The 25,450-nt window shown below is 41.8% G+C and overlaps 1 protein-coding gene across 1 annotated transcript in view; it reads right to left on the bottom strand.

The window, feature by feature from the left end:
* Positions 1 to 4,725: 4,725 nt before the first annotated feature.
* The window catches only part of BCL11B (BCL11 transcription factor B), a gene marked incomplete at its 3' end in the record, with an annotated part of 77,920 nt that continues 57,195 nt past the window's right edge, over positions 4,726 to 25,450 (bottom strand). The window contains exon 2 of the mRNA XM_082485599.1: positions 4,726 to 6,737. Coding sequence (XP_082341725.1) covers positions 4,726 to 6,737 — 2,012 coding nt within the window. The remainder of the gene's footprint in view (positions 6,738 to 25,450) is intronic.

Here is a 25,450-nt window from a genome sequence, read left to right as displayed (position 1 = left end):
TTTTACATAGGACTGGGATGAAATGCTGATTTTTTGACCCTTTCCTTAAAACCCGGTATTTTTCTTTCTAAAACCAGGTTCTCAGACCTGTCCTGTTGCCAAGGGAGTCGCTTGGAGTTTTGCTCTGGACTTCAAAGGCAGCAGGACCAGACACAATGGAAGAAATAAATTCAACCTCAAAATAATAATTAAAAACTATTTAAACTGTTAAGAGAACTATGGCAGCATCCTAGCTATTTTATGTCCATGTAATATTGTGCTTATGGCCTAGTAAACTACAGTTCTTCTAAGCAAGAAGAAAAGGAGGGCCATTTCATTACCGCTACAGTCTGCAGAAACACAACCCTTGTGCTTTTGGGTGACTTATTGTTAGTTTCAACGATTCAAGTCACAAAATTAGACAACTGCTGGTGTTAGCTATCCTGGATGATTAAAATCAACAGGGAGACCAGTGCTCCTAAGCAACTTACGCTAAAATGAAAGGTAAAATTCTTTCTCAAAGCAATGAATTGTGGACTGAAAATATGCGGTTAACTTCTGATCTTCGTTACACCGATGCATGTCCAAAGGATTCTACTGAGTTCCGTGACATGACTCTGGATTTATACGAATACCAGAGATCTGAATTTTCAACAAAAAGTGAAAATGTGCCTTTAAGGGACCACATTCCAGCCTCCGCTATGCTGGAGTAATCCAGGACTAAGAGTGATGAACAATTCCTGATTTCTATCAGTTTAATTGAGATCCAGAATTTGTCCAGAAGTCTTAAGGGTACGTCATTCAAGCCAGGAAGACATATATCTATCCGTTAGGTAGCTGGACCAAATTCTCCCTGCTGTCACACCCATGCCTCTCCAATTGCTCCAGCAGTTCTGCACCGATGAAAGCAGCGGAAGAATTTGGCACGGCCATATTTTTTTTCTTGTTTGTGTTTTAGCTTTACCGTCATTTCCTGCAAGAGCGATGAGCATTCTCTCCTTCCCCCCTTCACTAGAGCATCAGTGCCTCTTCTGCCACCTGTCCTCCCCTCGACCCAGAAGGGAGAGAGCATATGAGAGAGAGAGAGAGAGAGAGAGAAAGAACAGCAAAGAAGAGAGAAATCAAAAGGCACAGGATTTCATCCCAGTCCCTCAAACATTCAGAAATTTATGGAATGTACAATTAGGAGTGAACAGCAGCAAAGCAGCTAATAACATGGACTGGCAAGACCTGTACACGGAGTAGGTCCTGTTCTGACAGGGAAGAGGAGGGCCGTGCCTGGACCAATTTTACTTCAACCCGGTTACAGCTGTACCAACAGCAGCCCGTTTTACCATGTGATGTCAAAGTGGATGCAACAGCTCTCACTGTTTGCCCGTACAACGACTTTCTTCCAGAGGGCGGTGGCAGGGTGCGGGGAGCAGTGAGGAGGGGGTGGCCGGGAGAGGGAAGATGCGTTGGGCAGCTTCTCGTTTGGAAGGGGAGGGGGGGGTGGGGGGGTGGGAGGGGAAATCTCCTCTCTCTCTCTCGAATCTGTGGGGAAGCTGTGGGATGTCACCCCAGACACCTTTACGGGAAGTGAATTTCATTTCACGCGAATAGGCAATAACCATCCAGCCTGGTTCAACCATACCTGGTAAAAAAACCTTGATGCAAGGGGTCCAGGCAACTTTGAAGTTATTTAGAGCCCTGTGGGAACAGCACTTTTTTGTAGGCCATTTCTGACAAAAAAAAATATATATACAACTAAAATTATTTGTGAACAACAACAACAAAAAAATTAAAAATAAAAAAGCACTTAATTATTTTGTTTTGTTTCTTTTACTCAAAGGTCGTCTAACAACCCCCTTTTTTCCTGTACAATAAGGACTTCACATACAAATTTTTTTTTATTTTTGCAATATTTTATCCTGCCAAATTAAAAAAATATATTATGGCAGCCTGTTTGTTTGTTTTTATTTTTATTTCCAAATTCACTAACAAAAAGGTACATTAAATCCCTTTAAAAGGACAAGCGTACAGTTAAAAAATTACAAGCTTCAGTAAAAATACAGCAAGTGCCTACATCATATGAATCAACCAATATCAATATCCATTCCAGAAGGGGAAGGGAATGGGGGAAGGGGAGAAAAAAAGAGAAAAATAGGTACAGGTCAGAAACGTGATTTTTTTTTCTGCAAAGCAATAACAATATTAAGCACTTTTTTCTACATACTTTTTCTACATGGTGTAGCAATCACCTTTTAATCCCCAGTACAGGATTCTATACATTTTTTGAAATAAAAATTCAACACCCAAGGCAGAAAAAAATTTACTAAAACTCAAGACTTTACAGTTACAGTGACAAGAACAAATTTATAGACCCACCATTTAAATTTTACTGCAACATTTTCAAGGAAAAAAGAAAAGTTTTTTTTTTTTTTTTCTTTCTGGTTTTGTAAAATGCCCAGGCATTCTCCATTATTACAAATACTGGTCCACTTTTACAGTAATCAAGAAATTTTAATATATATAATATATACTAAAACCCCGTCACCAAAAGAAAACAATATACACATGGCCATTATGGCATTTTTTTAATAACCTATTAAGCAAACTTTGAAAAAAAAAAGATTGCTCAAACACACATACACACAATTTCTTTTTTACCCTTGTATGTATTCAATACTGTAAACGTATTTTAAGACAGAGTGCACTAAATTTAACTTTTAAAAAAATTAGCCGTTGTTCCTGAATTGTTTTTTCTCATTCAATGATAACAACTTGTAATTTGTGTCATTTGAGTTTTAATTCAGCAGTAAATCATTTCCATTCCATTTCCTAAGCAGCGTTGTCCTGAAAAAAAAAAAAAGGCTGAGAATAATTCAGCTAATGGATGTCCGAAGTTGTGCTGGGTATACATCTTCATTTGATTGGGTCTTATGGCATTTTCATGTCCACTATCTTCAACCAGTAATTTTTTTTTTTAAGTAAGTGTGGCTCTTTTTTTCTAAAGAATGTACTTTTCTTGTTTTACTTTTTTTTTTTTAAAAGTCTTTTCATTTCACAAAAACGTTTTGCATTTGTCTCAAGAGACTCAAATAGGAAGATCAGTTTTCAAGGCACTCATGTCAAATTGAATGGCAGTAGAAAAACTGTCCAATAAATTATTTTTATTTATTTTTCTTTATAGTGCCAGTATTGTGAATGCCATGCTTAGCAACACTGACACTTAATCTCAGCTGTTCCCTTACAGTTTAACCCACCTTTGGGCCAAGTAGAAGAATATGATGTAATTTCTTGTTGAGAAGCCATTTTTCTCTTAACCACGAACAAAAGCTTTAAAGTGCGGGTCAACATAATTAAAATCTCTAACCATAATTGTCCACCGTTTGTTAATATTAGTCATAAAAGGCTTTAAAAAATTTGGAATTTGAAAGTAGAGCAGGTGCATTTTTCTTTACTTTTTTCTGTTGTAATGCTTTTCTCTGCATACAATTCCGTTCTGTTCCTAATTAAGTCAAGGGGGAAACTTTTAGCGACTTCCGTAGGAGCAGAATCTTGCCAAGACAGGTAAATCAACTAGAATTTGTTTTTCTCTTCCTTATAATAACATCACTGTACATCATATAATATAGTTCTAATATTCCCATCCATAAACCAAATGCCTACGAGTTGAAGCTTTTCATTGAGAAATTCACACTTTCTCATCCTCTAGTAATTATCTTAACTACAGCAAATCTGGACTAAAGTAGATGTCCTGAACTCAGATTTACGATTTTGCAGTTTAAAAAGAAAAAAAAAAAAAAAGATGGCATTCGGCTGCTCCAAGGTTTGAAAAGAATATTACAATACTCAACGTGTACTTTTACTGTCTCCGGGAAGAGTGGCAGGAGGGGAAGAGGGAGGGAAAGACACCCCAAAAAGTGACAAAATGGCACCATTATGTTGCCATAGCTTTTAACAACAAGAAGAAACTATCCGACAGTAATGCAGAATAAAGAACGTTTCTGGGTTTTGAATGTAGCTACCTTCTGCACCTATGTCTTTTTTTGTTGCCGTAACTTCAGTGATGAAATCCATCTCAAAAAGGCCTCTATCGTCAGCAACATTGTCAGTGCTACATATTCAATCCAATTCCAAAAGAAAGTGCTAATTTTAAAGATTGTTATCCGCTGTACAATTTTGTTTTCCCTAATCTTCAAGGTATTTTAAGAAGAGGAAAGGAAAAAAAAGAAAGAAAGAAAAAAAGATAGATTTCTGTTCAAATGTTGGCTTCTTCACAAGAAATTACACACGCTTAGCTTAAATTTCAACAAAGCAGCGGCCCAAAAATTATAATTTAAAAAGATATGTTTCTCTCCTACAATGCAAGTAATCTCAGGCTACGACTGGGTAAAATTAAAAAGGGATACCCAACAAAATTTTAAAAGAAATTTAAACAGAAAGAATAAAAAAAAGTACCTGCACATGCCAAAAAATTACAAAAACCCAATAAATACAGAAATTATTGCACAGTTAAAAGGCTCCACAATTTTTACTGCCTTAATCAACCCTCGGGTTTAATAGAACTTTGTAGACACAGGTTATATTTTAAGTGCCAAAGTCTGGCACCTACCATAGTTATGCTAAGTTATGTTTACGGAGGCAAGTTAGGTCATCTTTTCTCAGTTGGCAATAGTTAAACTGTACAAATAAAATGTTACCTAGACCCCTGAAATTTAACCTAGCGGGGGCGGGGGGCGGGGGGAGGAGGGGGGGGGGGCCTTAGCTTCTTTCTGCCTGCTCAATTTTGACGTCATTTGTCAGCAAATGTTCTCCATGCCACTTTTTCATGTGTTTCTCCAGGGTGCTGTAAACACTGAAGGGCATCTGGCAAATGTCGCAGCGGTAGACCTCCTTCCCTATCTGGCCATGCGTTTTCATATGGCGCGTCAGCTTACTGCTCTGGGCACATGCATAGTTGCAGAGCTCGCATTTGTAAGGCCGCTCTCCAGTGTGGCTCCGACGGTGCACCGTCAAATTGCTGCAGTTCTTAAAGACCTTGCCACAGTACTCACATGTATCGCTCCTGCGCCCTTCCTTCGAACTGGGTCGCCCGGGGCCGGGACCGCTGATGTGAGGGGTGCTGCCTCCGCTCGCCGTGCCGCTGCGCCCTGAGAGCCCCCCGTCCAGCATGTCCCCCGGCGGGGTGGAGAAACGCAGGCTCCCGTTCTCCGACGAGTGCTCGGAAGAGGTCGCGAAGGGGGATTGTCGGGAGTCTGTGAATCCGAGGAACGGATCCTTCATGAAGTGCCGCGATGCTGCGTACCCTACCAGCCACTGGGAGTAAACGTTTTCGGAAGGTATTATCGTTGCTGGTGGCAAGTCCAAATCTTTCTCTACCTTTATTCTTTTAGAGGAATTGTTTAAGCTGGGGCTCGTGATAGGCGTTGGCTTGCGGGGGAACAAGTTTGGGAAGGGTTCGCCCGGGCCAAAGTTTCTTCCGTTGACCGTCCCTTCCTCAGTGCGGTCCAGCTCTCCTACCACTGAGTCTTCGTCGCCTGGATCTCTCTGACAGAGGTCTCGAGGACACAAGTCTCGCTGGTCAGAGGACCTTTTCATGAAGCTACTCCTCTTCTGTTTTTCAGCTAGCATGTCGTTATATTGCTGGATGGCACCTAGACTTACATTCTCGATGACTTTTCCCAGGACGAGGGATTTCTCGTCCGGCAGCGACTTGGAGCCGTTTTCTCGGTTACGACTCAGCTCCGAGTCCATGCTGAAGCTCGACTCCGGCCGGCTCTCATTTTCAAGCTCCTCTTCCTCCTCCTCCTCCTCTTCCTCTTCTTCATTGTCATGGCCCAGGGAAGGATCGCTCTCGTTCCTGAAATCTGCCTCACTGGATTTCAGTCCCTCTCCAGTAAGCTCGCTTGTGCCCGGCTCGGGGGAACTAGTGGTGGACAGTCCATCGTCTGACCTGCCCGTCATGGAGCCAGCTTTATGCATATGCGTTTTCATGTGGCGTTTTAGCTTGCTGGCCTGGGAGCAAGCGTGGTCACAGAGCTGACACTTGTAGGGCTTTTCTCCTGTGTGGCTGCGCCGGTGCACGATAAGGTTACTCTGGAACTTGAATGTTTTCCCACAAAATTCACAGGACTTGCTCTTGGCCTGAGGCTGGGGAGGCGTAGTGCTGCTGGGGGGCATGGGGGGCAGTGGTGGGGTGCTCAAAAAAGGTGATTTAGGACTCGGCTGGAAAGGATTCAACAGGCGATGCATAGGGTTGGTGCGACTGGGCGAGACTGGCGGAGGGGTGGAACTGTTTCCTGCCAGCTCTCGAAGCCTTCTGGAGAAATCCATCGCTGGGGACTCAATTGCCATGGGGTTTAAACGCATAACTCTGTCAAAGGCACTGGGATGCTGGGCAACTAACCCCATTTCTTCGGCACTAAGGCGATGTGGATCCAGATGATGACGAGGCGGTGGGCTGAAGAGCGGAGGCGTGTTTGGGAGCCGACCCTCACCAAAGCCAGGGTGTTCACGCAAGATGGGTCCTGTCATCCGCAAAAGATTGAAAGGGTTGTTGTCTCCAAGGAAATTCATCAACGGGGACTGTGCAACAGTCTCCGGTCCCAGAGGAGGAGGGATGGTGATGCGTGGAGTAAGGGAACTGTTTGAAGGGCTTGTTTCCAGGTAGATGCGGAATCCATGTGTGTTCTGGGCATGCTGAAGCAAGAACCAAGCGCTATTAAAAGGCTGCTTGCATGTTGTGCAAATATAGCTTGAAGGCTCATCTTTACCTATAGAAGAAAAACAAAAAGAACACTCAAAAAATAATACGGCGGAGAACATTTAAATACAGTTGGCATGCGCTTTATTTTGCTAACACATTTCCTCCTTGGCATTTCTGAAAGAAGGACTTAATTGCAATGTATTGACTGATATAAATTGTTGAACAGCACATTTACTCACCACACTTATTCACTTAACATGCATGACAAATATCACACATACGCATCGGTGCTATATACGGTTATATCCTCTAACCTGCAAATAAAACCTTCCTTTATGATGCATAAGGATCCAAATCCTTTCACGTGTTTCTTCCACAAACAGGAATTTGTTTCGAGGGAGTTACGACTACAGCCGAAAACCAAGGAAAACGCAGTGTGGTAGGTTTTGCAAGGCACCTGCAAGGAGCTTCAGTGTCATTTTCACTCTTTCATTTTATATTTTTATATAATTCATGCAGCAGTCCCCTGAGATCTTGCTGAATTTAATTTATACGTGCTTCAGTCATGCCAGCATTTCCATTTTTAAAATACTGTGTAGGTATTTAGCTGCACAAGTCCTATTCAAGTCAACGGGAGCTTGGAAAACATACCCTTGCATAAACCACTTTGACATTCTTTTTGCCAAAACACCAAGAAGCCACTCAAATGAAACATCCGGTAATCAAAGCCGACAGCACAGTTGCAATTAACAGTAACAAATGTCGGGCCGTGCTTGAACTGGGTCCCAAGAATTTCTGAGCCTGAGCCTGCCCTCCAATGCAGAAATGCTCACCGGAGCCAAAAACGTTGCTCTGTTTGCCTTTCTAGCCTCTTTGAACAACTGCATAAAGGTGGAAAGCATTCCTTTAACCTTGATTCAGCTTTACATAAAGGACAGGTGTGGACAAGTCTGAGCTACAGTCGTAATTTTGCTCGCTAGAAAATTCCAGTCCTGGGCACAATATAAACTATGTACTATCTTCAAAAAGCACTTCCCCCTCCCCCCCCTTTTTTCAATGCCTCTGCAAGACTCTGATAAATTCATAAATATGTGTCAACTTGAAAACCATGATCCAGGATTTGGTTGGGTTTTGTTTGTTATTTTTAAACGAGGGGGAGGTTTCCGGAAAAAACAACTACCCGTTTTGGAAAATCTAAAACTACTTTCTTGTTTGTTTGTTTACGAAAGCACGTTATTTTGGCTAGCGATGGCCCTGCTGCACCTACAGGCACTAAACTTCCTAAAAGTTCAAAACCTGAACCAAACTTCCCGCCTGCCCCGTATCTGCATAATGACCCTGTCGAAGCCGGCTCCCAGCCTCTCCGCAGGAGCTCAGATCCTGAGCTGAACTACACAACCCCTTTCTAAACGGAGGGGGGGGGGGGGGGGGGAACCGCGATTCACAAAAGCCTGTTGCTTGAGCTTGAAAATGAAAGAGTTTATAAGGCGAACAGCATCGTATTATCAAAACTACTTCTGTAAAGAGGCCTGACTCACAGCAGTCAAAAAAAAAAAAAAAAAAAAAGAAAAAAAATTTAAATGCGGGCACAGGAGATGAGGCAGGATTGCTGCTGACTAAATTCCCCTCTTCTGGCTGTTGCAGGAACGGCTGCTGCTAACAAAACCTACAAAACCTTAGACAAGGAGGCTGGAAGATTATCTGCCTACCTATCAGCCTGTCAGTCTATCTAATCTTATCACCTAACGCACATCCATAAAAGCGTAAAGGGAAGAGCATCTATCAGGTTGAGACTTATTTACAAAGGAAGGTGATAAATGCGGCGCAGCTCCTCACGCTCCTATTGATTTAGTAGGGCTATTGCTGCGGAGAGCAGCTTCAGACCCCGATTTTGGAGAAGCCGGCTCTCCACAGCCAAGAAAAAACCACCCACGACACGGCACGGCGAGCCTTTCTGCCCGGCTGAGGCGGCCCCCATGCCCCAGCCCTGCGCGCTGCGTCCGACGGGACAGACCCGCCTGCTTTGATTAATCTCTAACAACCGCTATTGGAAAAAACCCCACAAATCTGGGGACTGTACTCAGCTTGGAAAAAGTGCCCGTAACTGCTATTGACATTAATGAAAGCCACATACAAACACAGAAAGGAACCGATACATTATCCCTTAAAAATCTCCTCAGCGCCGAGGCAGTTAGGGAGTTTTATGTCAGCTCTGCAGCCAAAGCAACAGTAAATGCTCCCATTATTACTTCAAATATTTAAATTTCTGTTTCTTACAAAAATATGATGAAAATGTCTAGACCTTTAACTTTTCTTGAGCGGCAACATGTGTAGTATAAAAAGTGACAGAAATCACTGAAGCAGACTAAAGTATATAACGTACTCTGTCAAAAGCTTTTTTAACAATATGTTTTACCTCAGCTCACCCTAGAATAGATTTTAATAAAGCCCCTTCTGAAGTGTGATCTAATAGCAAATGAAGTGCAGCATCTTACAAGGTCATATATCTTCAAATTAAAGAGTGCTCTGCACCCTTCACCTTCATTTTATCCACTCTAATTAATCGATTTATTACCCACAGCTGTTCAATTCTTTCTTTTTTAAAGTCACAGCATGCATTCTTTTTTGTTGTGGGGTTGTTTTTTTTTTTTTTTCGTTAAAAAAATAAAGTGTGTGAGAGTGTGCCTGCGTTCTCCTTGCTTAGCTCAAGAGCTGCCAGGAGGAAGAAAGCAGCTGTGTATTAGATGACGACGACGACAACAGCAACACGTTTACTTCAGCAAAGGCACATACGTAAGGAGAAAAATTCCTGAGCAGGCTGAGGATCAAGGCCAATCTAAAACCGAAATGGCTGATTAAAAAAATTACCCTCAAAATGGCAGCTGGCTGGATGCTTGCTACTACATGTTACATGGAACTGAGATGGTTTGTTTTGTTTTGTTCTCCAAAACTTCATCTCCGTGAAATTCAAGTGAGGAAAGTAAATCCCCTTCCTTTTTAGTTTTCTTTCAAACAGAGCAAATTAGTGCTATTAGTGATCTAAGATTTACAAGCTAGCAGTCATAAAACAGTCTTCTCTTCCTTTTTGTTTTGTTTAGCTTTTACGCTCCTTAACGCTCCTCTTCAGGAAACCCCGACACGACGGCAAAATTGACTGCAGGCTACCTGACTACCGGTCTCTGACTGCTTCACGTGTGTTCGTGCCTGTGTATACATATATTTTAACTTTCACAGCCCTCAAATACTCTCCCCAGACTCCCCGTTTGAAAAAAAAAAAAAAAATGAAAAAAAAAATAAAATAAAATGTTCATTTCCATATTATCACTTCATGGTTATCTTGCCTAGAAGTTGCCCTGAGCAGTGTAGATGCTCACTTTTAAGAACAGAACAATGTCAAAAAGTCTTTGAAGATCCACTCCGAACATTTTTATATTCAAAAACTTGCTAAATATTTTAAACATGCCCAGAAACAGCCATGTATTGCTCGAGAATGATCCTTATATTTAATAATGCAGTGCACCTACACTATAAAACTCTTTGTTATAAGGCTACTTTTGATATATGGCGATCTTAATCCCTTGCCACCTGCACTGAAGTCTGTCTAAATACCCACTTTATGACAACTAGCTATATAGGCTTTGCCATATGCAGTCTTTATCACTTTAGCATGTGCTTGACTTTGAGCATGTGAGTAATCAACATCAGTGAAACTTAAGCATAGGCTGAAGTGCTCTGTTGGATAGTGATGAAATTATTCATGTGCTTAGAGTTAAGCACAAGCCAAGACTTCATTAATACTGTTCAATGAATTGCACATGGATTCAACCCTACAGTCTGTAACCAGGCAGGATTTTGGGGGGTGATGGCTCAAGTATAATTTTTTATCTTTACGTTGGTTGGTAAATGCAGTGTACGTATTGAGGTGAGACATCCAGGCCACGAGCCCTGAGCAGTCAATAGTAGCTTCAAGGATGCACTAAAGCCAAACAAATACTGCCACTGGAGCTCAGACATGAGACAGGTTTGCAGGGCTGGATCCTACGGAGACACAGGTGCAGAGGTTCAGAAATATTGATTTGCAAGCGAGGAGGACTGTGAAATTAAAAAACAAGTGGACTGGGGTAAACCTTAAGGGGTACTCTTGTCCCATTCCTGACCCAAGGGATGTCCATACCTATGCATCTATTTGTATCTACAGCAGATGCGCCATTACCCACTTCAAAGGCCAGATGGAGAGCCTACAACCTTCCCAAAGTCTACCTCATTCCACCTCTCCTTTACCATCATGAAGGTTCCCCAAATGCCTAATCTAAATCTTTCTTCCTGCAATTTAAGATCATAATATTTTGCCCTACCTACATGCACGTGAAAAATATAGGAAGCAATTTGGTTTGCACCTCACATACAGATATCATCCAGCCCAGTGACTTGCAGCTGAACCACTTCATGTCTTTTAGCACCCCCTTCTTTCAACTTGATTTGGAAATGCCAAGCGAGAGAGAATTCACTGTGTACTGGAGTAGCCTGTAGCAATGGTTGACTATCCTCAGTATTAAAAATCTGTCTTCTTTCCAATTCAGATTACTGAGTTCAACTGCCAACCGTTAGATCTTGTTATGTTTTTATCTGGTAGATTAAAAATCTGTCTAGTATCTTCTTCCTAAACAGGTAATTATAAACTATAAACTTACTGAACACTCCTGCCTTTTCTGCTTACTGTGACAAAAGATGGTCTTTTCCAGAAATACAAAAATGAGTTCCCTCCATTACTGCGTGACAGATTATGTTCCGTTCAAAATGTCAAAGCAATAACGAGCTTTTTTCTCTTTCATGAACGCCACAAACCCAAGTTAAATGCGGATCCTGCCTCCCAAATTCTGCCCTTACAGGGGGCAGTGAGAAAAGCCAGGTGGGTTTGCCCAGCCCAGAACAAGAGTAGCGTGGGTCTGTGGACATTCATTCCCCCCCCCTGCTCCAGGCAGCCTGAATCCCCCCACTTATCTGTCCTCTGCAGCCTGACCTGTATCATTTAGCAATACGCAGATCTTCCTTGCCCAGTCGGTACATGACTTCCTATATACCCTGAACGCTGAGTGCCTTTGCCCTGGAGAGAAATTTCCCTGCAAATATCCCCAGTTATTCTGGATACCATCAAACAATAATCAGTGTGAGATAAGAACTGTTGAGAATTCATTATTTTCTGCTGGGCTACAGTGACATCCAGTGCCTTACGATTCCTCCCCTCAGCGTGCCTGAATAATTCCATTAGCTCGAACAGAGAATGAGCTCCCCCCTTTTTAATCCCCCACCCATAACCCCTGCCAGGACTGCAGTGAGGACCTGCAGTCAGGTACGCATAACCACTGCCATTCTTTACCTCTAGCAATACTTTCCAGATAATGTTTCTGGTTCCCTTTACAAAGTTACAACAGCAAGCAATAAAAATGTTAAGGAATTTTAATGCTGCTTTACTGCACCTTTAGAAGTTCAGGAAAAGTAGAAACTTGCAAGCTTGAAAGAAAGGACACCTTTTATTGTAGCGCTCAGGAACAGACATGTATCAGGTTCCTGCAATCTTTCCACCAATGTTACTCTCTTCTCCACCACTTGATTTTTAATGAGCATTTAAATAATTACTCCTTGTTATTATGATGGTTACTCTAATAATACCAATAAAGGTAGCGTGGATGCTCCATAAAAAACACACCTTTAATTGAATTATTATTAAATTAAAATGCCATAATTGAGAACACTAGTTTAACAAGTCTCCTTATAAGACCAGCTGACATTAAAGAGAAGGGCATTAAATACTGGAAAGATTTAGTGTTTCATAGTGAAGAAAATACACGGTTATATGTGGTTTGACGGGTCACCTAGACAAAGGCCAAATATTTTCCAGGTGTCTGCAGTGTGGATCTGCAGTGTGAACTATATCGGTTCATACCCGTTGCTTGACTGGGTATGCAAAAATATGTCTAAACAGGTATTTCTGCCAAAAAGGTTTTTTAAGCCATGTTACCACTCTGAATTATCCAAGTTCGCAAGAACATTTACTTATATATGTTTATGATTGAATAAACATAGGCTGAACACACCCAATATCAAGAGTTTTACCCTCCCTATACTCCCTGGAGTGTCTGGAAGCGCTGCTACGTCTTCAGAGGAACGGAGAGTCTCAATAAAAAAGACAGAAGTGTGAAGGAGGGTCCAAACCTGGATGAGGATCACCACTGCCAGTCCAATGCCAGTCAGTACTTTTAAACACCAAACCCAAAGGAACCATTTCTCTTTATACCTCTCTTCATTTTAATTTTCTTTTGATGGCAACATGAGCCGAAGATGTAAAACAAGCGCAACTGCTCCATCCATCCCCAGAGCTAAGACAGTGCATCCATCCCTACTCTGCCTTGTAGAAAGGGCTCGAGAGAGTCTTGCAGCACATCCTGCTGAGTGTGACGAGGACCATCACCAAGAATTCATCAAGTAAGCATCAACTGGCAACTAAAGTTGGTGTTTTATGACCTAGGAAGATGCCTGCAGTCTCACAACCTAAGCACCTCCAATTCTCCACTCAGATAAACAGCCACTCTCTCTCGTAAAGCTCAGCCGACCTGAAGTGCATCTCGGACAAGAAGAGGAGATGCAGGTTTAGGTGCAAGAGCCCAAGCACGAGGGGCCACAGAGCCTGTCATCATCTGGAAATGGGGAAGCTCAGAATGAGGTCGGTGAAAGGAAAGAATGTGACAAGGAAACAAAAATGAAATGTTTTTAAGAGGTGGATGGAAAAATAAGGGTGTCTGAAGAAAGGAGGAGAAGTAAGCGAGAAGTGTTACTTCTCAGTAACAGAATCGTTTCCTCCCATACTAGGCCCTGTTCTCTTTTTCTACCTTGCCTCTTGAATAGCCTATCTCCCCCGGTGCCATCTTCAAACAGAAGAAAAATCACGACTTCATGCAATATTCTTCTCCCACACACTGCCTGCCTGGTTTACAGCTTTCTCCATCCTGTTTCTACCTTGACTAGTGAGATTGCACATTCTCTACAGAGATTATGCAAGAAGCTTTATGCCAAGAAAACCGACAAACCCCACAAGACCCTCTCACTCCCAGCACTGATTTTAATTAGCGATGAGAATATTCTCGAGAGCATTTTCTACCTGTTGCAAAAGATCTACAATAACACTGGTTGACACCAATATTGAAATATATTAATATTACACTACTATTAGTAACGTGCTACTAATTCTTTCTATGCTAAAGCCAACTGCCAAACGCGGTCTTTGGTGGATTAAATGCTGCCCCACTTTTGGGATCCCATTTTATTTTTCTGAAGCCATTTTTGCTTTTCAGCAGTGTTCCTTTTCTATTAGGCAGTACTGCAAATTGTCTGTTTATAGGAATTATCATTCTTGTAATGATAAATATCTTTTTTGTCAAATGAACTATTTTATCATGTGAGTGGAAAACCCAACAGATTAATTACCAATCACACAGTCGAGAAGTCAGACTCTCATGCTGTCTACAGCCAATCCCTTCATAATTCCAAGAACAAAGAGCATGAATCCTTGAAAGATTTAGAGATAGCAATCTGATACCTTAAAATCATGCTCTTTAGCCAAACTCTGATTTGAATCACCCTGCTATGAATTCAAAGTAGCTCCGATGACCACCACTGCAGCCTTCGAATTTTTCTAGATAAGCTATACCAGGTTATCACAAACAAGGATCTTAACTAGGCTTATATGAATATACCAAGTTGTGATTACTTTTTTTTCATTAAACGTTCCCCAGAAGCACTTTATATGTCCTCTCTGGCATTTCTACTTACAAACAAGGAGACTGCAGGCAGACTACAGCCATGCATAACGCAAACAGATGCTTCCTGCTTCTTAATGGACACAGGCGACCTTTGGCTGAAGATGCAGCTTGTGTTCAATAGTCCCATTTTCTGTGCGACTTAATCATACCTCAGATCTGTACTTCCAGATTCACATAAATGAGCCAAATGCACGGCTCAGTTTAATTTCTAGTGCATTACAAAATGGCAATATTATATTTTTAGGTATAAAATGTCAATAGTCATTTTGGGCGACTTCCTTCTGGATGTCCAATTTCTCATTCCTTAAAAGAGTTTGTGGCTTACTGGAAGTTAATGTTCAGCCTGCAGAAGTATAAGAAGTGCTCTTACTTAGCACAGAAAAAGAAAAGAAAATGCTCAGCAAAAATTGGAACTCACGACATGGGGTTTTTGACCCAGAAGCACTATGAAAATGGAAGATAAAAAACATGTTTGTCATCTCTCAACGCCTTCTTCTAATTGGTGTTAAATTCTAAAATACAAAGGCAATTTATAACGCAGAGAAAGGGAGAAGTGTGAAAAGTAAGGAGCAAACAGGAAAATCAATATTAAAAGATCAATAGTGAATGAGTTAACTTTTAAATTAGCCCTTTGTGATACAAGTTTCAATTGACTCCACCTTTAGCATCTAAACAGCTTTGTGTCTTTTAGTTAGTTCCTCTGAGCCTAGACATCAGCTAGCAGATTGAAAGGATGCTTTACAAACCTGTTGTACAAAACGGTGAAAACTATCAGTGAAAATGAGGAATGTAATATGGGAGGGGGGGGGGAGGGGGGAAATGTACCCGCTCCTAAGATGAAAAGACCATAGGACTACTCGTGGCTGGTGGTTTAATATATAGGATCCCATTTACAGCATTCATGAAAAACCCTTGTACTGCTCAAGGACACTTTTAGGCCTTTTCTTTGCATAAGGTATTCAAATGCATTTGAAATAATGTCAGTCTTTTCTACAACATATGAAATATGCCAGCAGCTTCCCTTTAAATCGGTTTCCTGCAAGTAGTTTTGTTTGAAAACTGGCAAGGGCTGGGATTTTTTTTTTTTTTTTTTCCCCCACAGACTTTTCTAAGGTGCCATTTTCTCATCTTACAAGCGAGAATTCTCAGTAATCTGAATAGGAACTTAAAGGAGGATACGTAAAGGAAACTGTCCATGTCATATAATGGAAAAATAAAGAGTAAATTAGGAAACAATAAAAAAAGCCAAAGGGTGAAAACAAATTTTCCTGTTTTTTCCCCAGGAGTACTTCAGTCTGTTTTACTACAACTATTTCTTAAGGGTATTAGGTGCCTATTCATAGTTAGTAAATGAAATAGCGTTTTTGTTTTAATTCATTGCGTCTTTAACAAATGCTAACTCCCATCTCTGCTTCTTTAAATCCACAAAATCTCCACATTCAATCCTAAGAAGTATTATAAAGGCTGTAAATCTTGTTTTAATGGAATGTACATTTAGCTATGAGGAGATAATTGACGTTATGGAGGGCCTAGATGCTGAATTATATAGGTTATCTAATACAAAGGGGACTCATTACCGAAGCACTACAAACAAGTAGTAATATATGTATATTGTTCTGAGTGGCGTTATAGCAAAAGTGTTCGGGTCTGCAGGGATTTATAAAACACAAGAAAACAGCAGACATGCACTTGTAAATTTGTCTCATTTGTCTCTGAAGTTAAAGGTTATTCCCTTGATCTGAATTTGTAATAAAAACATGCTAGACTAAGGTTTGTAGAGAATGTTTGAATATGTAAATTGTGTATAATGATAGGCAATTATAGGGTAAAAACTGGACCTTATGAATGTTACAGAATTGCATGGAGCATCAAAGTATTTTCCTTCAGATGAAATATTTATCTTTTATGCATGTTATAAGCACTTTTTCAAAGGTATTCAGCAACCTATTTGAGTGGAGAGTTGACAAAAATCAAACCATTATAACCAACTAAGACTGTGGGCTTGTGCACAGGAGAAGCCACAGCTTTTTACAAAATATACATAATAAATCTCTTGAACTAATGGTTCCGGAGATGGATCCTCAAGGACAAGTTCCACTGATTTTCACTCCCTTAGATGAAAGCTGGTCAGATGTTTCTGGATTTTTTTTAAGAAGACGTGGGGGTGGAAGTGTGGGGAGGGAGACTGGGGAGAATAACTAGGTAAGAACGTGAATTTTCTTGGACTGATTCAGCGAAGCCCCATTTCCCCTTCAGTTCGTTGGCTGCAGTTTTCAGGGAATATCGTGAAAAAGAAAAGAAAAAAGGATGCTGCAGCGAGATAGAAAGGAGTAAAGCCGGGAGATGATACTGTAGTTTATGCTACTGAAGATAAGGTTTTCTCCTTCTCTGAGCACGACAGTCTGTTCAGGTTAACCAACTGCAGTGTTAGAATAACTCCAGCCGACTTGTCACAGAGTACAAAAGTCATCAGCAACTGAATGTTCTTTTCTGCACCGCAATTAAGACGAATCAATACGACGTGCCACAAATGGTATTTTACTCTCAATAAGAACTCGGGCTGAGTTTATTCAGAATATTTTAGCGCTTCCCCAGGGGATTTTGGTCCGACGCAGATGGCAAATAAAGTACTCAGCCTAGGGCTAGAGCACATTATGCTAATTCTAATGTCAGATGTACTTTAATATACAGCTCTATTTAATCACCCCATTATTTCACATTTCCATATGAAAAACCTGCGGCACTTCTGCAGAGCTTTCACTCTGCGACAATGCCAGCTTCCTTCAACTAGCTCACTGCGAAAGAGAAAAGAAGACTGGTCATTCTCGCCAGTCAAAATGTTACAGTTTCAAAGTTTCAGTATTCCTGAATTTAAAGTGGGTCTTCCAGTGCAATTAGCAAATCGCTCAGCTAGAATGCTGATATGTACAAAATGCTAAGGAGGGGTGATTAAAAAAAAATATATAATAATAATAATAACAGCCCTCCCTCTCTACCTCATCCGCTCGCGCACGCAGACACAGGCAGGCACGCATCTCAAATCCGCCTGCAGAACGGTAATAATAAAATAATGAAAATATTTTCATAGTGCAATTCAACCAATATTCTCCACACTTGTCACCAAAACACTGCTACTCCCGGCTGCGCGGCTTCCGTTACGCAGAAGAACAGGCATGGCTGGCACAGCTGCCAACCTACAGATGTCTCCGAATAAAACCTTCCTTGTGTATCAATAATTTTTGCCTGCAACAAACTACACCTCTAATTAGGTTTAGAAGCCACGCACCTTCAGCGTGGGCCGCTATCCAAATTAGCTGCAAATTTACCTTGATGCCACATCTCTGGTGACCACCGAATTTGAACCTATGGACTTGAAGGTAAAAGGATTCAAAACCGGATTTACATTGAAAGGAACGAAGGAAAAAAACTTCGCTGTGGGGCTCTGTTTCAAGCCGTGTAGGCTCTTGATGTGCAGACAGGGAAAGCAGAAGCAGTCCTCGGAGCACCTCTTCAGCGTCCAAGCTCTCCCTTCACAGAAATGCTGCGAAGGACTCTTTAATTTAGCATTCGTGTACAGTCACCAGTGAAATGAGTTTCGTGGTCTCAGCACAAGCTTCCCCCAGTTTGGCATAATTGGGGCTCCATGACAACTAGCACTGCACATCAGGGGGAGCCAGGTCAGGACTGGATTATACCGAGCCGCTATTAGAAGAATGTAGAAAGCTTAAGTCGACCTTTTTTTTTTTTTAATCATTGCATTAAACCTACAACACATTTCACAAAAAAAAAAAAAAAAAAAAAAAAAATCTATTTGGGAAAAGACCTACTTTTTTCCTCCTCCAACCACCCAATCTGCATCCTTTAAAAATTGTTCAGCAATGCATGCAGCAGCCAGCACCTGGGGCCAGATCTCACCTGGTTTCACTGTTACGCATCAACATTTAAAGATACAGAACTGCGCTGCTGTGCCTTGACACGGCATATGCCACAACTCCCATGTCCTAATTTGAACACAGCGGATGCTATCCCTCACACTGAAGGCAGAAATGCTCACATTTTCAAGCTTTCTTTTAATTTTATATGGATATATGTGTGTATGTGTGCGCGCGCGCGCGTGTGTGTATATATACACAAATACATATTTATATATAATTTGCTCTTTGTAAGACTGGCTATTAATACAGCACTATGCACAAAGGAGGCAGGGGGCTGAGTACAGGGCAGAGGTCCATCCTTCCGCAGCTATTCGGACTAGACCTTCAAAAACACGACTTAATCTTGGGAGAAGCGGATACAACAGTTTCATCCTACTGGAAGTTTTGCCTGAACGGGAAATAACAGCACAAGTCGATTTCATAAATTAGGGCAACTTTAAGATTTGTTAAGTAGAGAGTATTTCACCCTGGGTATGGGGAGCTAAATTCAAAAGAAGAAAAGGAAATGACTGTTTAATATCCCAATACAAAGCCCACCAAAGTCAGTACGAATCTTTCCACTGGCTTCAACGGGCTCTGGATGAGGGTCTTCTTCCACACTGGGATTTGTTAGTCTCAAGACACTGTCTTCAATGTAGGGATAAATCTGGTTTGTGGTGGTGTAGTTAAAAGAGAACTGAGTTCACAGCAGCTATAAGCCTAAAGAACCCAGCTGTAAATATTTTAGAGGAATAAATGGAGACATATCTCATAAAGTATCTTTAGTTAAAAGAAAAACAGTTGAAATAGGAGAAATACATAAACTGAAATTAATCCCTGACAATTCTGTTTCTTTTCCTTATGCTGATATTATGGTGGTTTTTGGAAGTAAAAAAGGATAATAATAATTCTCGGTAGATCTATCCTATTTCTTTAGCTCACTTTACATAAACTGACTGCATTCTTAAACTCCGTTACTAAGAATTCTTTGAAAAAAATGTAGCTGAAAGTAGCAAAAGGATTTTTTTAAAATAACATATTTATTCTTGGCAATAAACAAATTTGTGGAATCCCATTCATTTTCCATCATTATGGAAATTTTTTTGAATGCCAGGATGTCTGCAGACACGTCTTACACTAAAAGGTTCCTACAGGACTCAAAAGTCCAGTAAAGGAAAATCCCAGACTGGGTGAACAAAGAAGCAAAACGAGAAGCATTAAAAGGCTAAATATAGGGGGCAAGAGGGGGGGAAAGGGAAGGAGGAAGGTATAAAATACTTTCGATGAAAAATAAAACGCATCAGTTACGCAGGTATCTCGGGGGTTGCTCTACATTAAGCAATTAAATCGCAGTCTATGACTATGAAGTTGCAAAAGATGAACCTCCAATCATACTTCCTGAAGTGCAAAGATAAAAATACTAATTTTGCTCCTTTAATAGGTGGTGGTTTATGCCACTATAACACTGCAGAAAACAATACCAAGGTTGGCTTAAAAGACGATGCTAAAAACTTCCTTTTTTATTTCCATACAATCCAGATTGATCACCTAAGAGAAGCATAATTAAACAATGCTAAGCATCCCAACCCCTTTGAGAATGTGCTGCCGAAAAATATTTTTAGAACAATCACTGTAGTAATTCTTCTTAGTTGTAGAAACACTCCAAATCAGAAAGTCAATTTTTCCTCTATTTGCAGAAGTGTGCTGGTTTTCACTGGAAAGGCGCCTGTGTTTTGTTTGGCTGCTGTTCATATACTGCCTTGGCAGGATTTCCTTGGATTGCTTACAGTGAACATTGCTCTTGCATACAGTAGCACTCCCATTTTAACCGTCCCAGCCACACGTTTTCTAATAACACACGGAGAGCTGCAAAATCCCTATAAGCGCAGCTCTTTAAAGCAGCAACAGAAGGGGGTGGGGGCGGAGGACCGGAGCTGGGGGGAGGCTCTGCCCCTTCAAAATCCAGCGCTGCAAAACAGAGGATAGTCCTTTTAAAAAAAAACAACCAATGTGAATTGTGTTTAAGGAGCAGCTTTCCAGGAAAAGAAAAAAAAAAAAAAAAACAAAACAAAAAAAAAAAACCCCACAGCTCCGTGAAGAGGGCCTGATTCAGCTGATTCACCGAATCTGATCTGCGCTGGCTGAGCTCTGAGCGCCACTCAATTGGGTCTTAAGTACCGTTTATTTTATTTTTCTTTCTTTTTTTCTTTCTTTTTAATTTTCCTCCCCTTCTGAGGGGTGTGCAGATAACTTAATAATTCCTGGTATTACCTCACGTCTTTGACACCCTGCACCTGAGCCTGCGTTCCTCGCGCATCCCAATTTTCCACCCCGTCAGGGGGAGGCTGGGGGTGCCCGGGGAGCACAGGGAGTCCACTGTGGGAATCAAACGGGCAGGCGAGATGAAAGAGGAGGACATATATCTCGCTGAAATAGTCGCAGGAAACAAATGCAGCATTTCTACCTACGGCTGAGAGAGAGAGAGAAAGCCAATAACAAAACCGTTATTCAGCTCCGTGCCCTTTACAAATAGGACTGACTTGTTAGTGGACAGCTGCGGCTCAGCCCCCCTCCACGCCATTCCAACTTGCTGCCTCTGCCACCCCGCTTTTGGAGATCGACGGCAATTTGCATCTCCATGCATCTCATTTCTCGTTAAGTAAGTTGATTAATTTGGGCGAGGGAAGTTGTCATTCAAAAAAAAAAAAAAAAACCAAACCAAAACCCCACCAACCCAGAAATTTCCACTGGCATTATTGCTGCCTTTCAAAATTCCCTGACCTCCCCCCCCTGCCCCCGGTCCAGCCCCCACTTCACACCTCTCTCTCTCTCTCTCTCCCTGTCCCTTTTTCCCCCCTTCCAGCTCTCTCCCTCCCTCTCCCTCTTCCTCCCCGTTGTTTACAAAGGTTTCATTATGTTTTCAACTAATCAGAAAGGCCTACTAATACACAATTAACATGTGACTATAAAAAAAATAGCTTCCAGAAGAAGGAAAAGTAATTAAGCAGAGAATGCTTTTCAGTAAGTGCTCGCTTTAACCCATCGTCAGAGAACAGAGTCTAGGTTAGTCCACAATGGATGGAACAGATGCCAAGGGCGAAATGTTAAAAGCAAATAAAAAAGGACATTATTTTCTTTGGGAATAATAACTATCAACGCCACAAAAACGAACATCAGACTGCAGTTGTTTTTATCTGACCTCCTCCGCTTTCCTCCACTTTTCTAAAGTGGCTTTTCTGTGTGTTTCATTAAAATAAATACAAAAATAAAGGTATCGTTTATTGCATCTTTGCTTCCAAGGTGACAGGAAACCAAGTAGCCAACACCACCATCCAAACGGCACAATGCTGTAGGTTATTAAAAAGATTTTACTTTAAAATATTTCAGGCCTGAACGTACACGTAACCTAAACTCCCAGGGAAGTTGATGGGAATTCTGCCCAAGCAATGACAAGGGGTGTTGAACCCTCTGCACGTTGTGCTGTGTTATCACAACGTACAGGGACTGGAGGAGACAGTTTTAAAGGTTGTACTGTTTGCAGCACTTCAGTTATTAACTTTGGATCTATCTGCTGAGACTGTCCTCAGCCTGAGAGCTGCCACACTGAGGACACGAGCGTATTTATAACATACTACACCATATACATACATGTGTGTTGGGGGGGGGAGGGGCTAAATTAAAATGTTATCTAAATAGATTCAGCCTTTTTTTTTTTTTTTTTAATCCAGGGATTATCAAAATATGTCCAAACACCCCCTGTGTTCTCAATGAATTCAGCCGACCTCCACAGCAAAAATGGTTCCCTTTGGAAAAATATATATTCCTCTCAATGTCTATCCTTGGAGTAGAGCATTTGGGATATTTTTTATTTCTGCTCCCCTCCCTCAAATGAATTCTAAAACAAACGGACACTTAGTTCTGTATTTTGAAAACCAGATTCTGCAAGGAGCTCGGTGTTTTCAGGAAGATGCTAAACACCGCTTTGGTCCCACTGAAATCAAGGGGGAGCTGAGGGGTGTTGAGAGGAACAGGTCCTCCAAAGTCACAAAGGACCACATGCAATAACAGCTCCTTTTCCTGACATTACCCCCCCACCCCCCCACATCCCCACCCCGCAATGAATTTATATTCCAAACTATGTCTCACATACAGAGTATTTTTTACTATCCAAAATCCCATTAGTTTCATTGGCACTTTAGGTAATAAGATTTGCATGGTAAAAATTCCATTTCTATTAGATTGGGTCCATAGGACTCACCAGCCTGATATGATTGTCAGAGGAAAGGGAGGATCTGTGGGTTTGTTACAATATGAGGATTTGTCCACACAGAATTTGGCACCAGTTTAATCAAAAGGACTCACTTTAACCAGTGCAAAACCCCAGTGTAGCCTCTATTTCTGTCAGCTTAAAACTGGCTATATCAGGAAATTTCTCGCTGCAAGTTTATATAGGTATGCTAAAACAGGTCGGCTAAACTGGGGTGGCAATCAGTTAAAACAATCTATACCCTAAAGTATTGCGGATTATCTGTCTGAAAGACCCCTTTAGTTAAACTAGTGGAAAAGGATGTTCAGGCCAGACCCAAATGCTGCATTGGCTTCACACAGGAAGCCTGTAAGAGAAATTATGGCATCCTGGGCTGGAACCTCGAGGTCTCTTTCAGGACAGAGTGAAATCAGAAAGATCCCATCAGCCAGCCACTACTGCTTGTGCTCATGGGAGAACATAAAACCTCTGGGTCATGCCCACAGGCAGGATCTCGTTTTCAACCATGGCCACCAGCAGAAGCTTAGGGAAAGAAATAAAATAATTTACTGTAGACAGTAAATTATCCATGGCCCAGCAATGTGCCCTTGTTGCCAAAAAGGCCAATGGAAGGCTGCATAGGGAAGAGTGTGGCCAGTAGGTCGAAGGAGGTCATTCTCCCCCTCTACCTTGGCACTGGTGAGGCCACAACTGGAATACTGTGTCCAGTTTTGGGCTCCCCAGTTCAAGAGGGACAGGGAACTGCTGGAGCGAGTCCAGCGAAGGGCAACTAAGATGATTAAGGGATTGGATCATCTCCCTTATGAGGAAAGGCTGAGAGAGCTGGGACTCTTTAGCCTGGAGAAGAGAAGGCTGAGGGGAGACCTTATTATGGCGTACAAGTATCTAAAGGGTGGGCTGAAGGAGGATGGAGCCAGGCTCTTTTCAATGGTTCCCAGTGACAGGACGAGGGGCAATGGGCACAAGTTAGAACACGGGAAGTTCCGTTCAAATACACGGAAAAACTTCTTTCCGGTGAGGGTGACAGAGCACTGGCACAGGCTGCCCAGGGGGGTTGTGGAGTCCCCTTCTCTGGAGATTTTCAAGACCCGCCTGGATGCAGTCCTGAGTAATGTGCTCTGGGCAATCCTGCTTTAGCAGGGGAGTTGGACTAGATGATCTCTAGAGGTCCCTTCCAACTCTGAAAACTCCGTGATTCTGTGAAAGAACATGTGACTCAAGAAAAAAAGTTCACAGCTCGACCCTATCCAGACCTCCCAGCTCTCAGCAATCAATAATCTAGAGTTTTTCAGTGCCAGCGGCTGATCCAAACCAGATTACCATTTTTATTAACCACCCATCAAATCTTCCTGATTTTGCCTAGTCCTTTTCTGAACCCATTTGTTACTTTTAGCCCCTGTGATGTCCTGCAGCAATGAGTTCCACACCTCCATTTGATGTGAGCAAATACTACGTCGACTTTAGGTCTACTGCCTGACTCGTGGGGCATTCATCAGGGACGCTTGCACTGCCAAGCGCAAGCGGAGCGTGTCACGGCAGCAGACCATCGCAAAATACACCCTTAGACAGCAAAATCACTCTCTCTGCTTTCACACCATTCTTACTTCAGCCAAATCCTTACCGATACCACAGGAGACTGGCTTCTAATAGCAGATGGAAAATTTCAGGATTGGGCACGAGTCAGATGTGGCAGCTCCTTCCCAAACCATCCTTCTTTTAGTTTGTTTGCTTTTGATTTCAAATTGGCTGAATAGTCCCTTCTTCTGTTCCTAGCCTGGCTTTAACATCTAATCTAGGTTTAAATATCTCAAACAAAGGAGATGTATTTACCAAATGCTAGGAGATGGGTTTCTAAGTACCTTGCTGAAACTTGGCATTTTTCCACCTCTTAAGAACACTCTACAACCTGAAAATCAGTCATGGTCTGGACGTTTTTCCTACTGCTCATTTCACATGTAGTTCAGTTCACCTATTATTCATGGCTGTAGCTCTCATTCTGAAAATGCACCTGGTGCGTAGCATCATGCCCACGCTGAAGCCCCATCGGGTTCAGGGGCTTCATAACCTCTGGAAATGGGGGGCTGGAGCAGGTTGTCACACTACTGATCGTTCCCTGTTACTTGAATCATATTCCCTTTACCTGCTCCGTATTTAGCTGGCTCATATGTTTTTAGTTCTTTTCATCTTCCCCTATGAAACGATCCTGCCAACATTTTAATCACTTTTGGTTTTCTTCTCTGAATTACCTCCAATTTGACAACACCCTCCAATTAGCAAGGTGCACAGAATTACACATCATCTTGGGTCCTTGTCCTCTGGAAAAATAGTTTCTCATTTAGTCCTGCTGCAGATCAGATCCTGACTTCAAGAACACCCTGGGATGGTGAAACTGAGGACTGAATTTGGCCCACGTGTATAACAAAGGCTGACCGAAGTGTCAAAATTGAGAAGTAAGGGTATTTTCCACAGCTCGGTGTCATTGTCCCTGGATCAAGCAGTGATCGAGAGCCTTCCCTCCTCTACGACCCCTGAGACCGGCAGATGGAGCTGGGTGACGGAGGGATTAATCGACAACCTCCAGTCTGGACTGGTTTGCCTTTATCAATCTCAGGCAGATGCTTAACTCTACTGAGAAGTTATTTTCTAACCAAAACATCATGGCACGCCAGATTTACCAAAAAAAAAAAATGCAATTGAGGGATATGGGATGCAAAGCAGCAAGAAGGGCCCCGGACATGCACAGAGCAGACAGCAATCAGCCTGACTTATAGCCAGAGTTTGG

The sequence above is a fragment of the Vanellus vanellus genome (genome assembly GCF_965231255.1).
Source record: "Vanellus vanellus genome assembly, chromosome: 6".
NCBI lineage: Eukaryota > Metazoa > Chordata > Aves > Charadriiformes > Charadriidae > Vanellus > Vanellus vanellus.
This window is presented reverse-complemented; position numbering and strand designations above follow the sequence as displayed.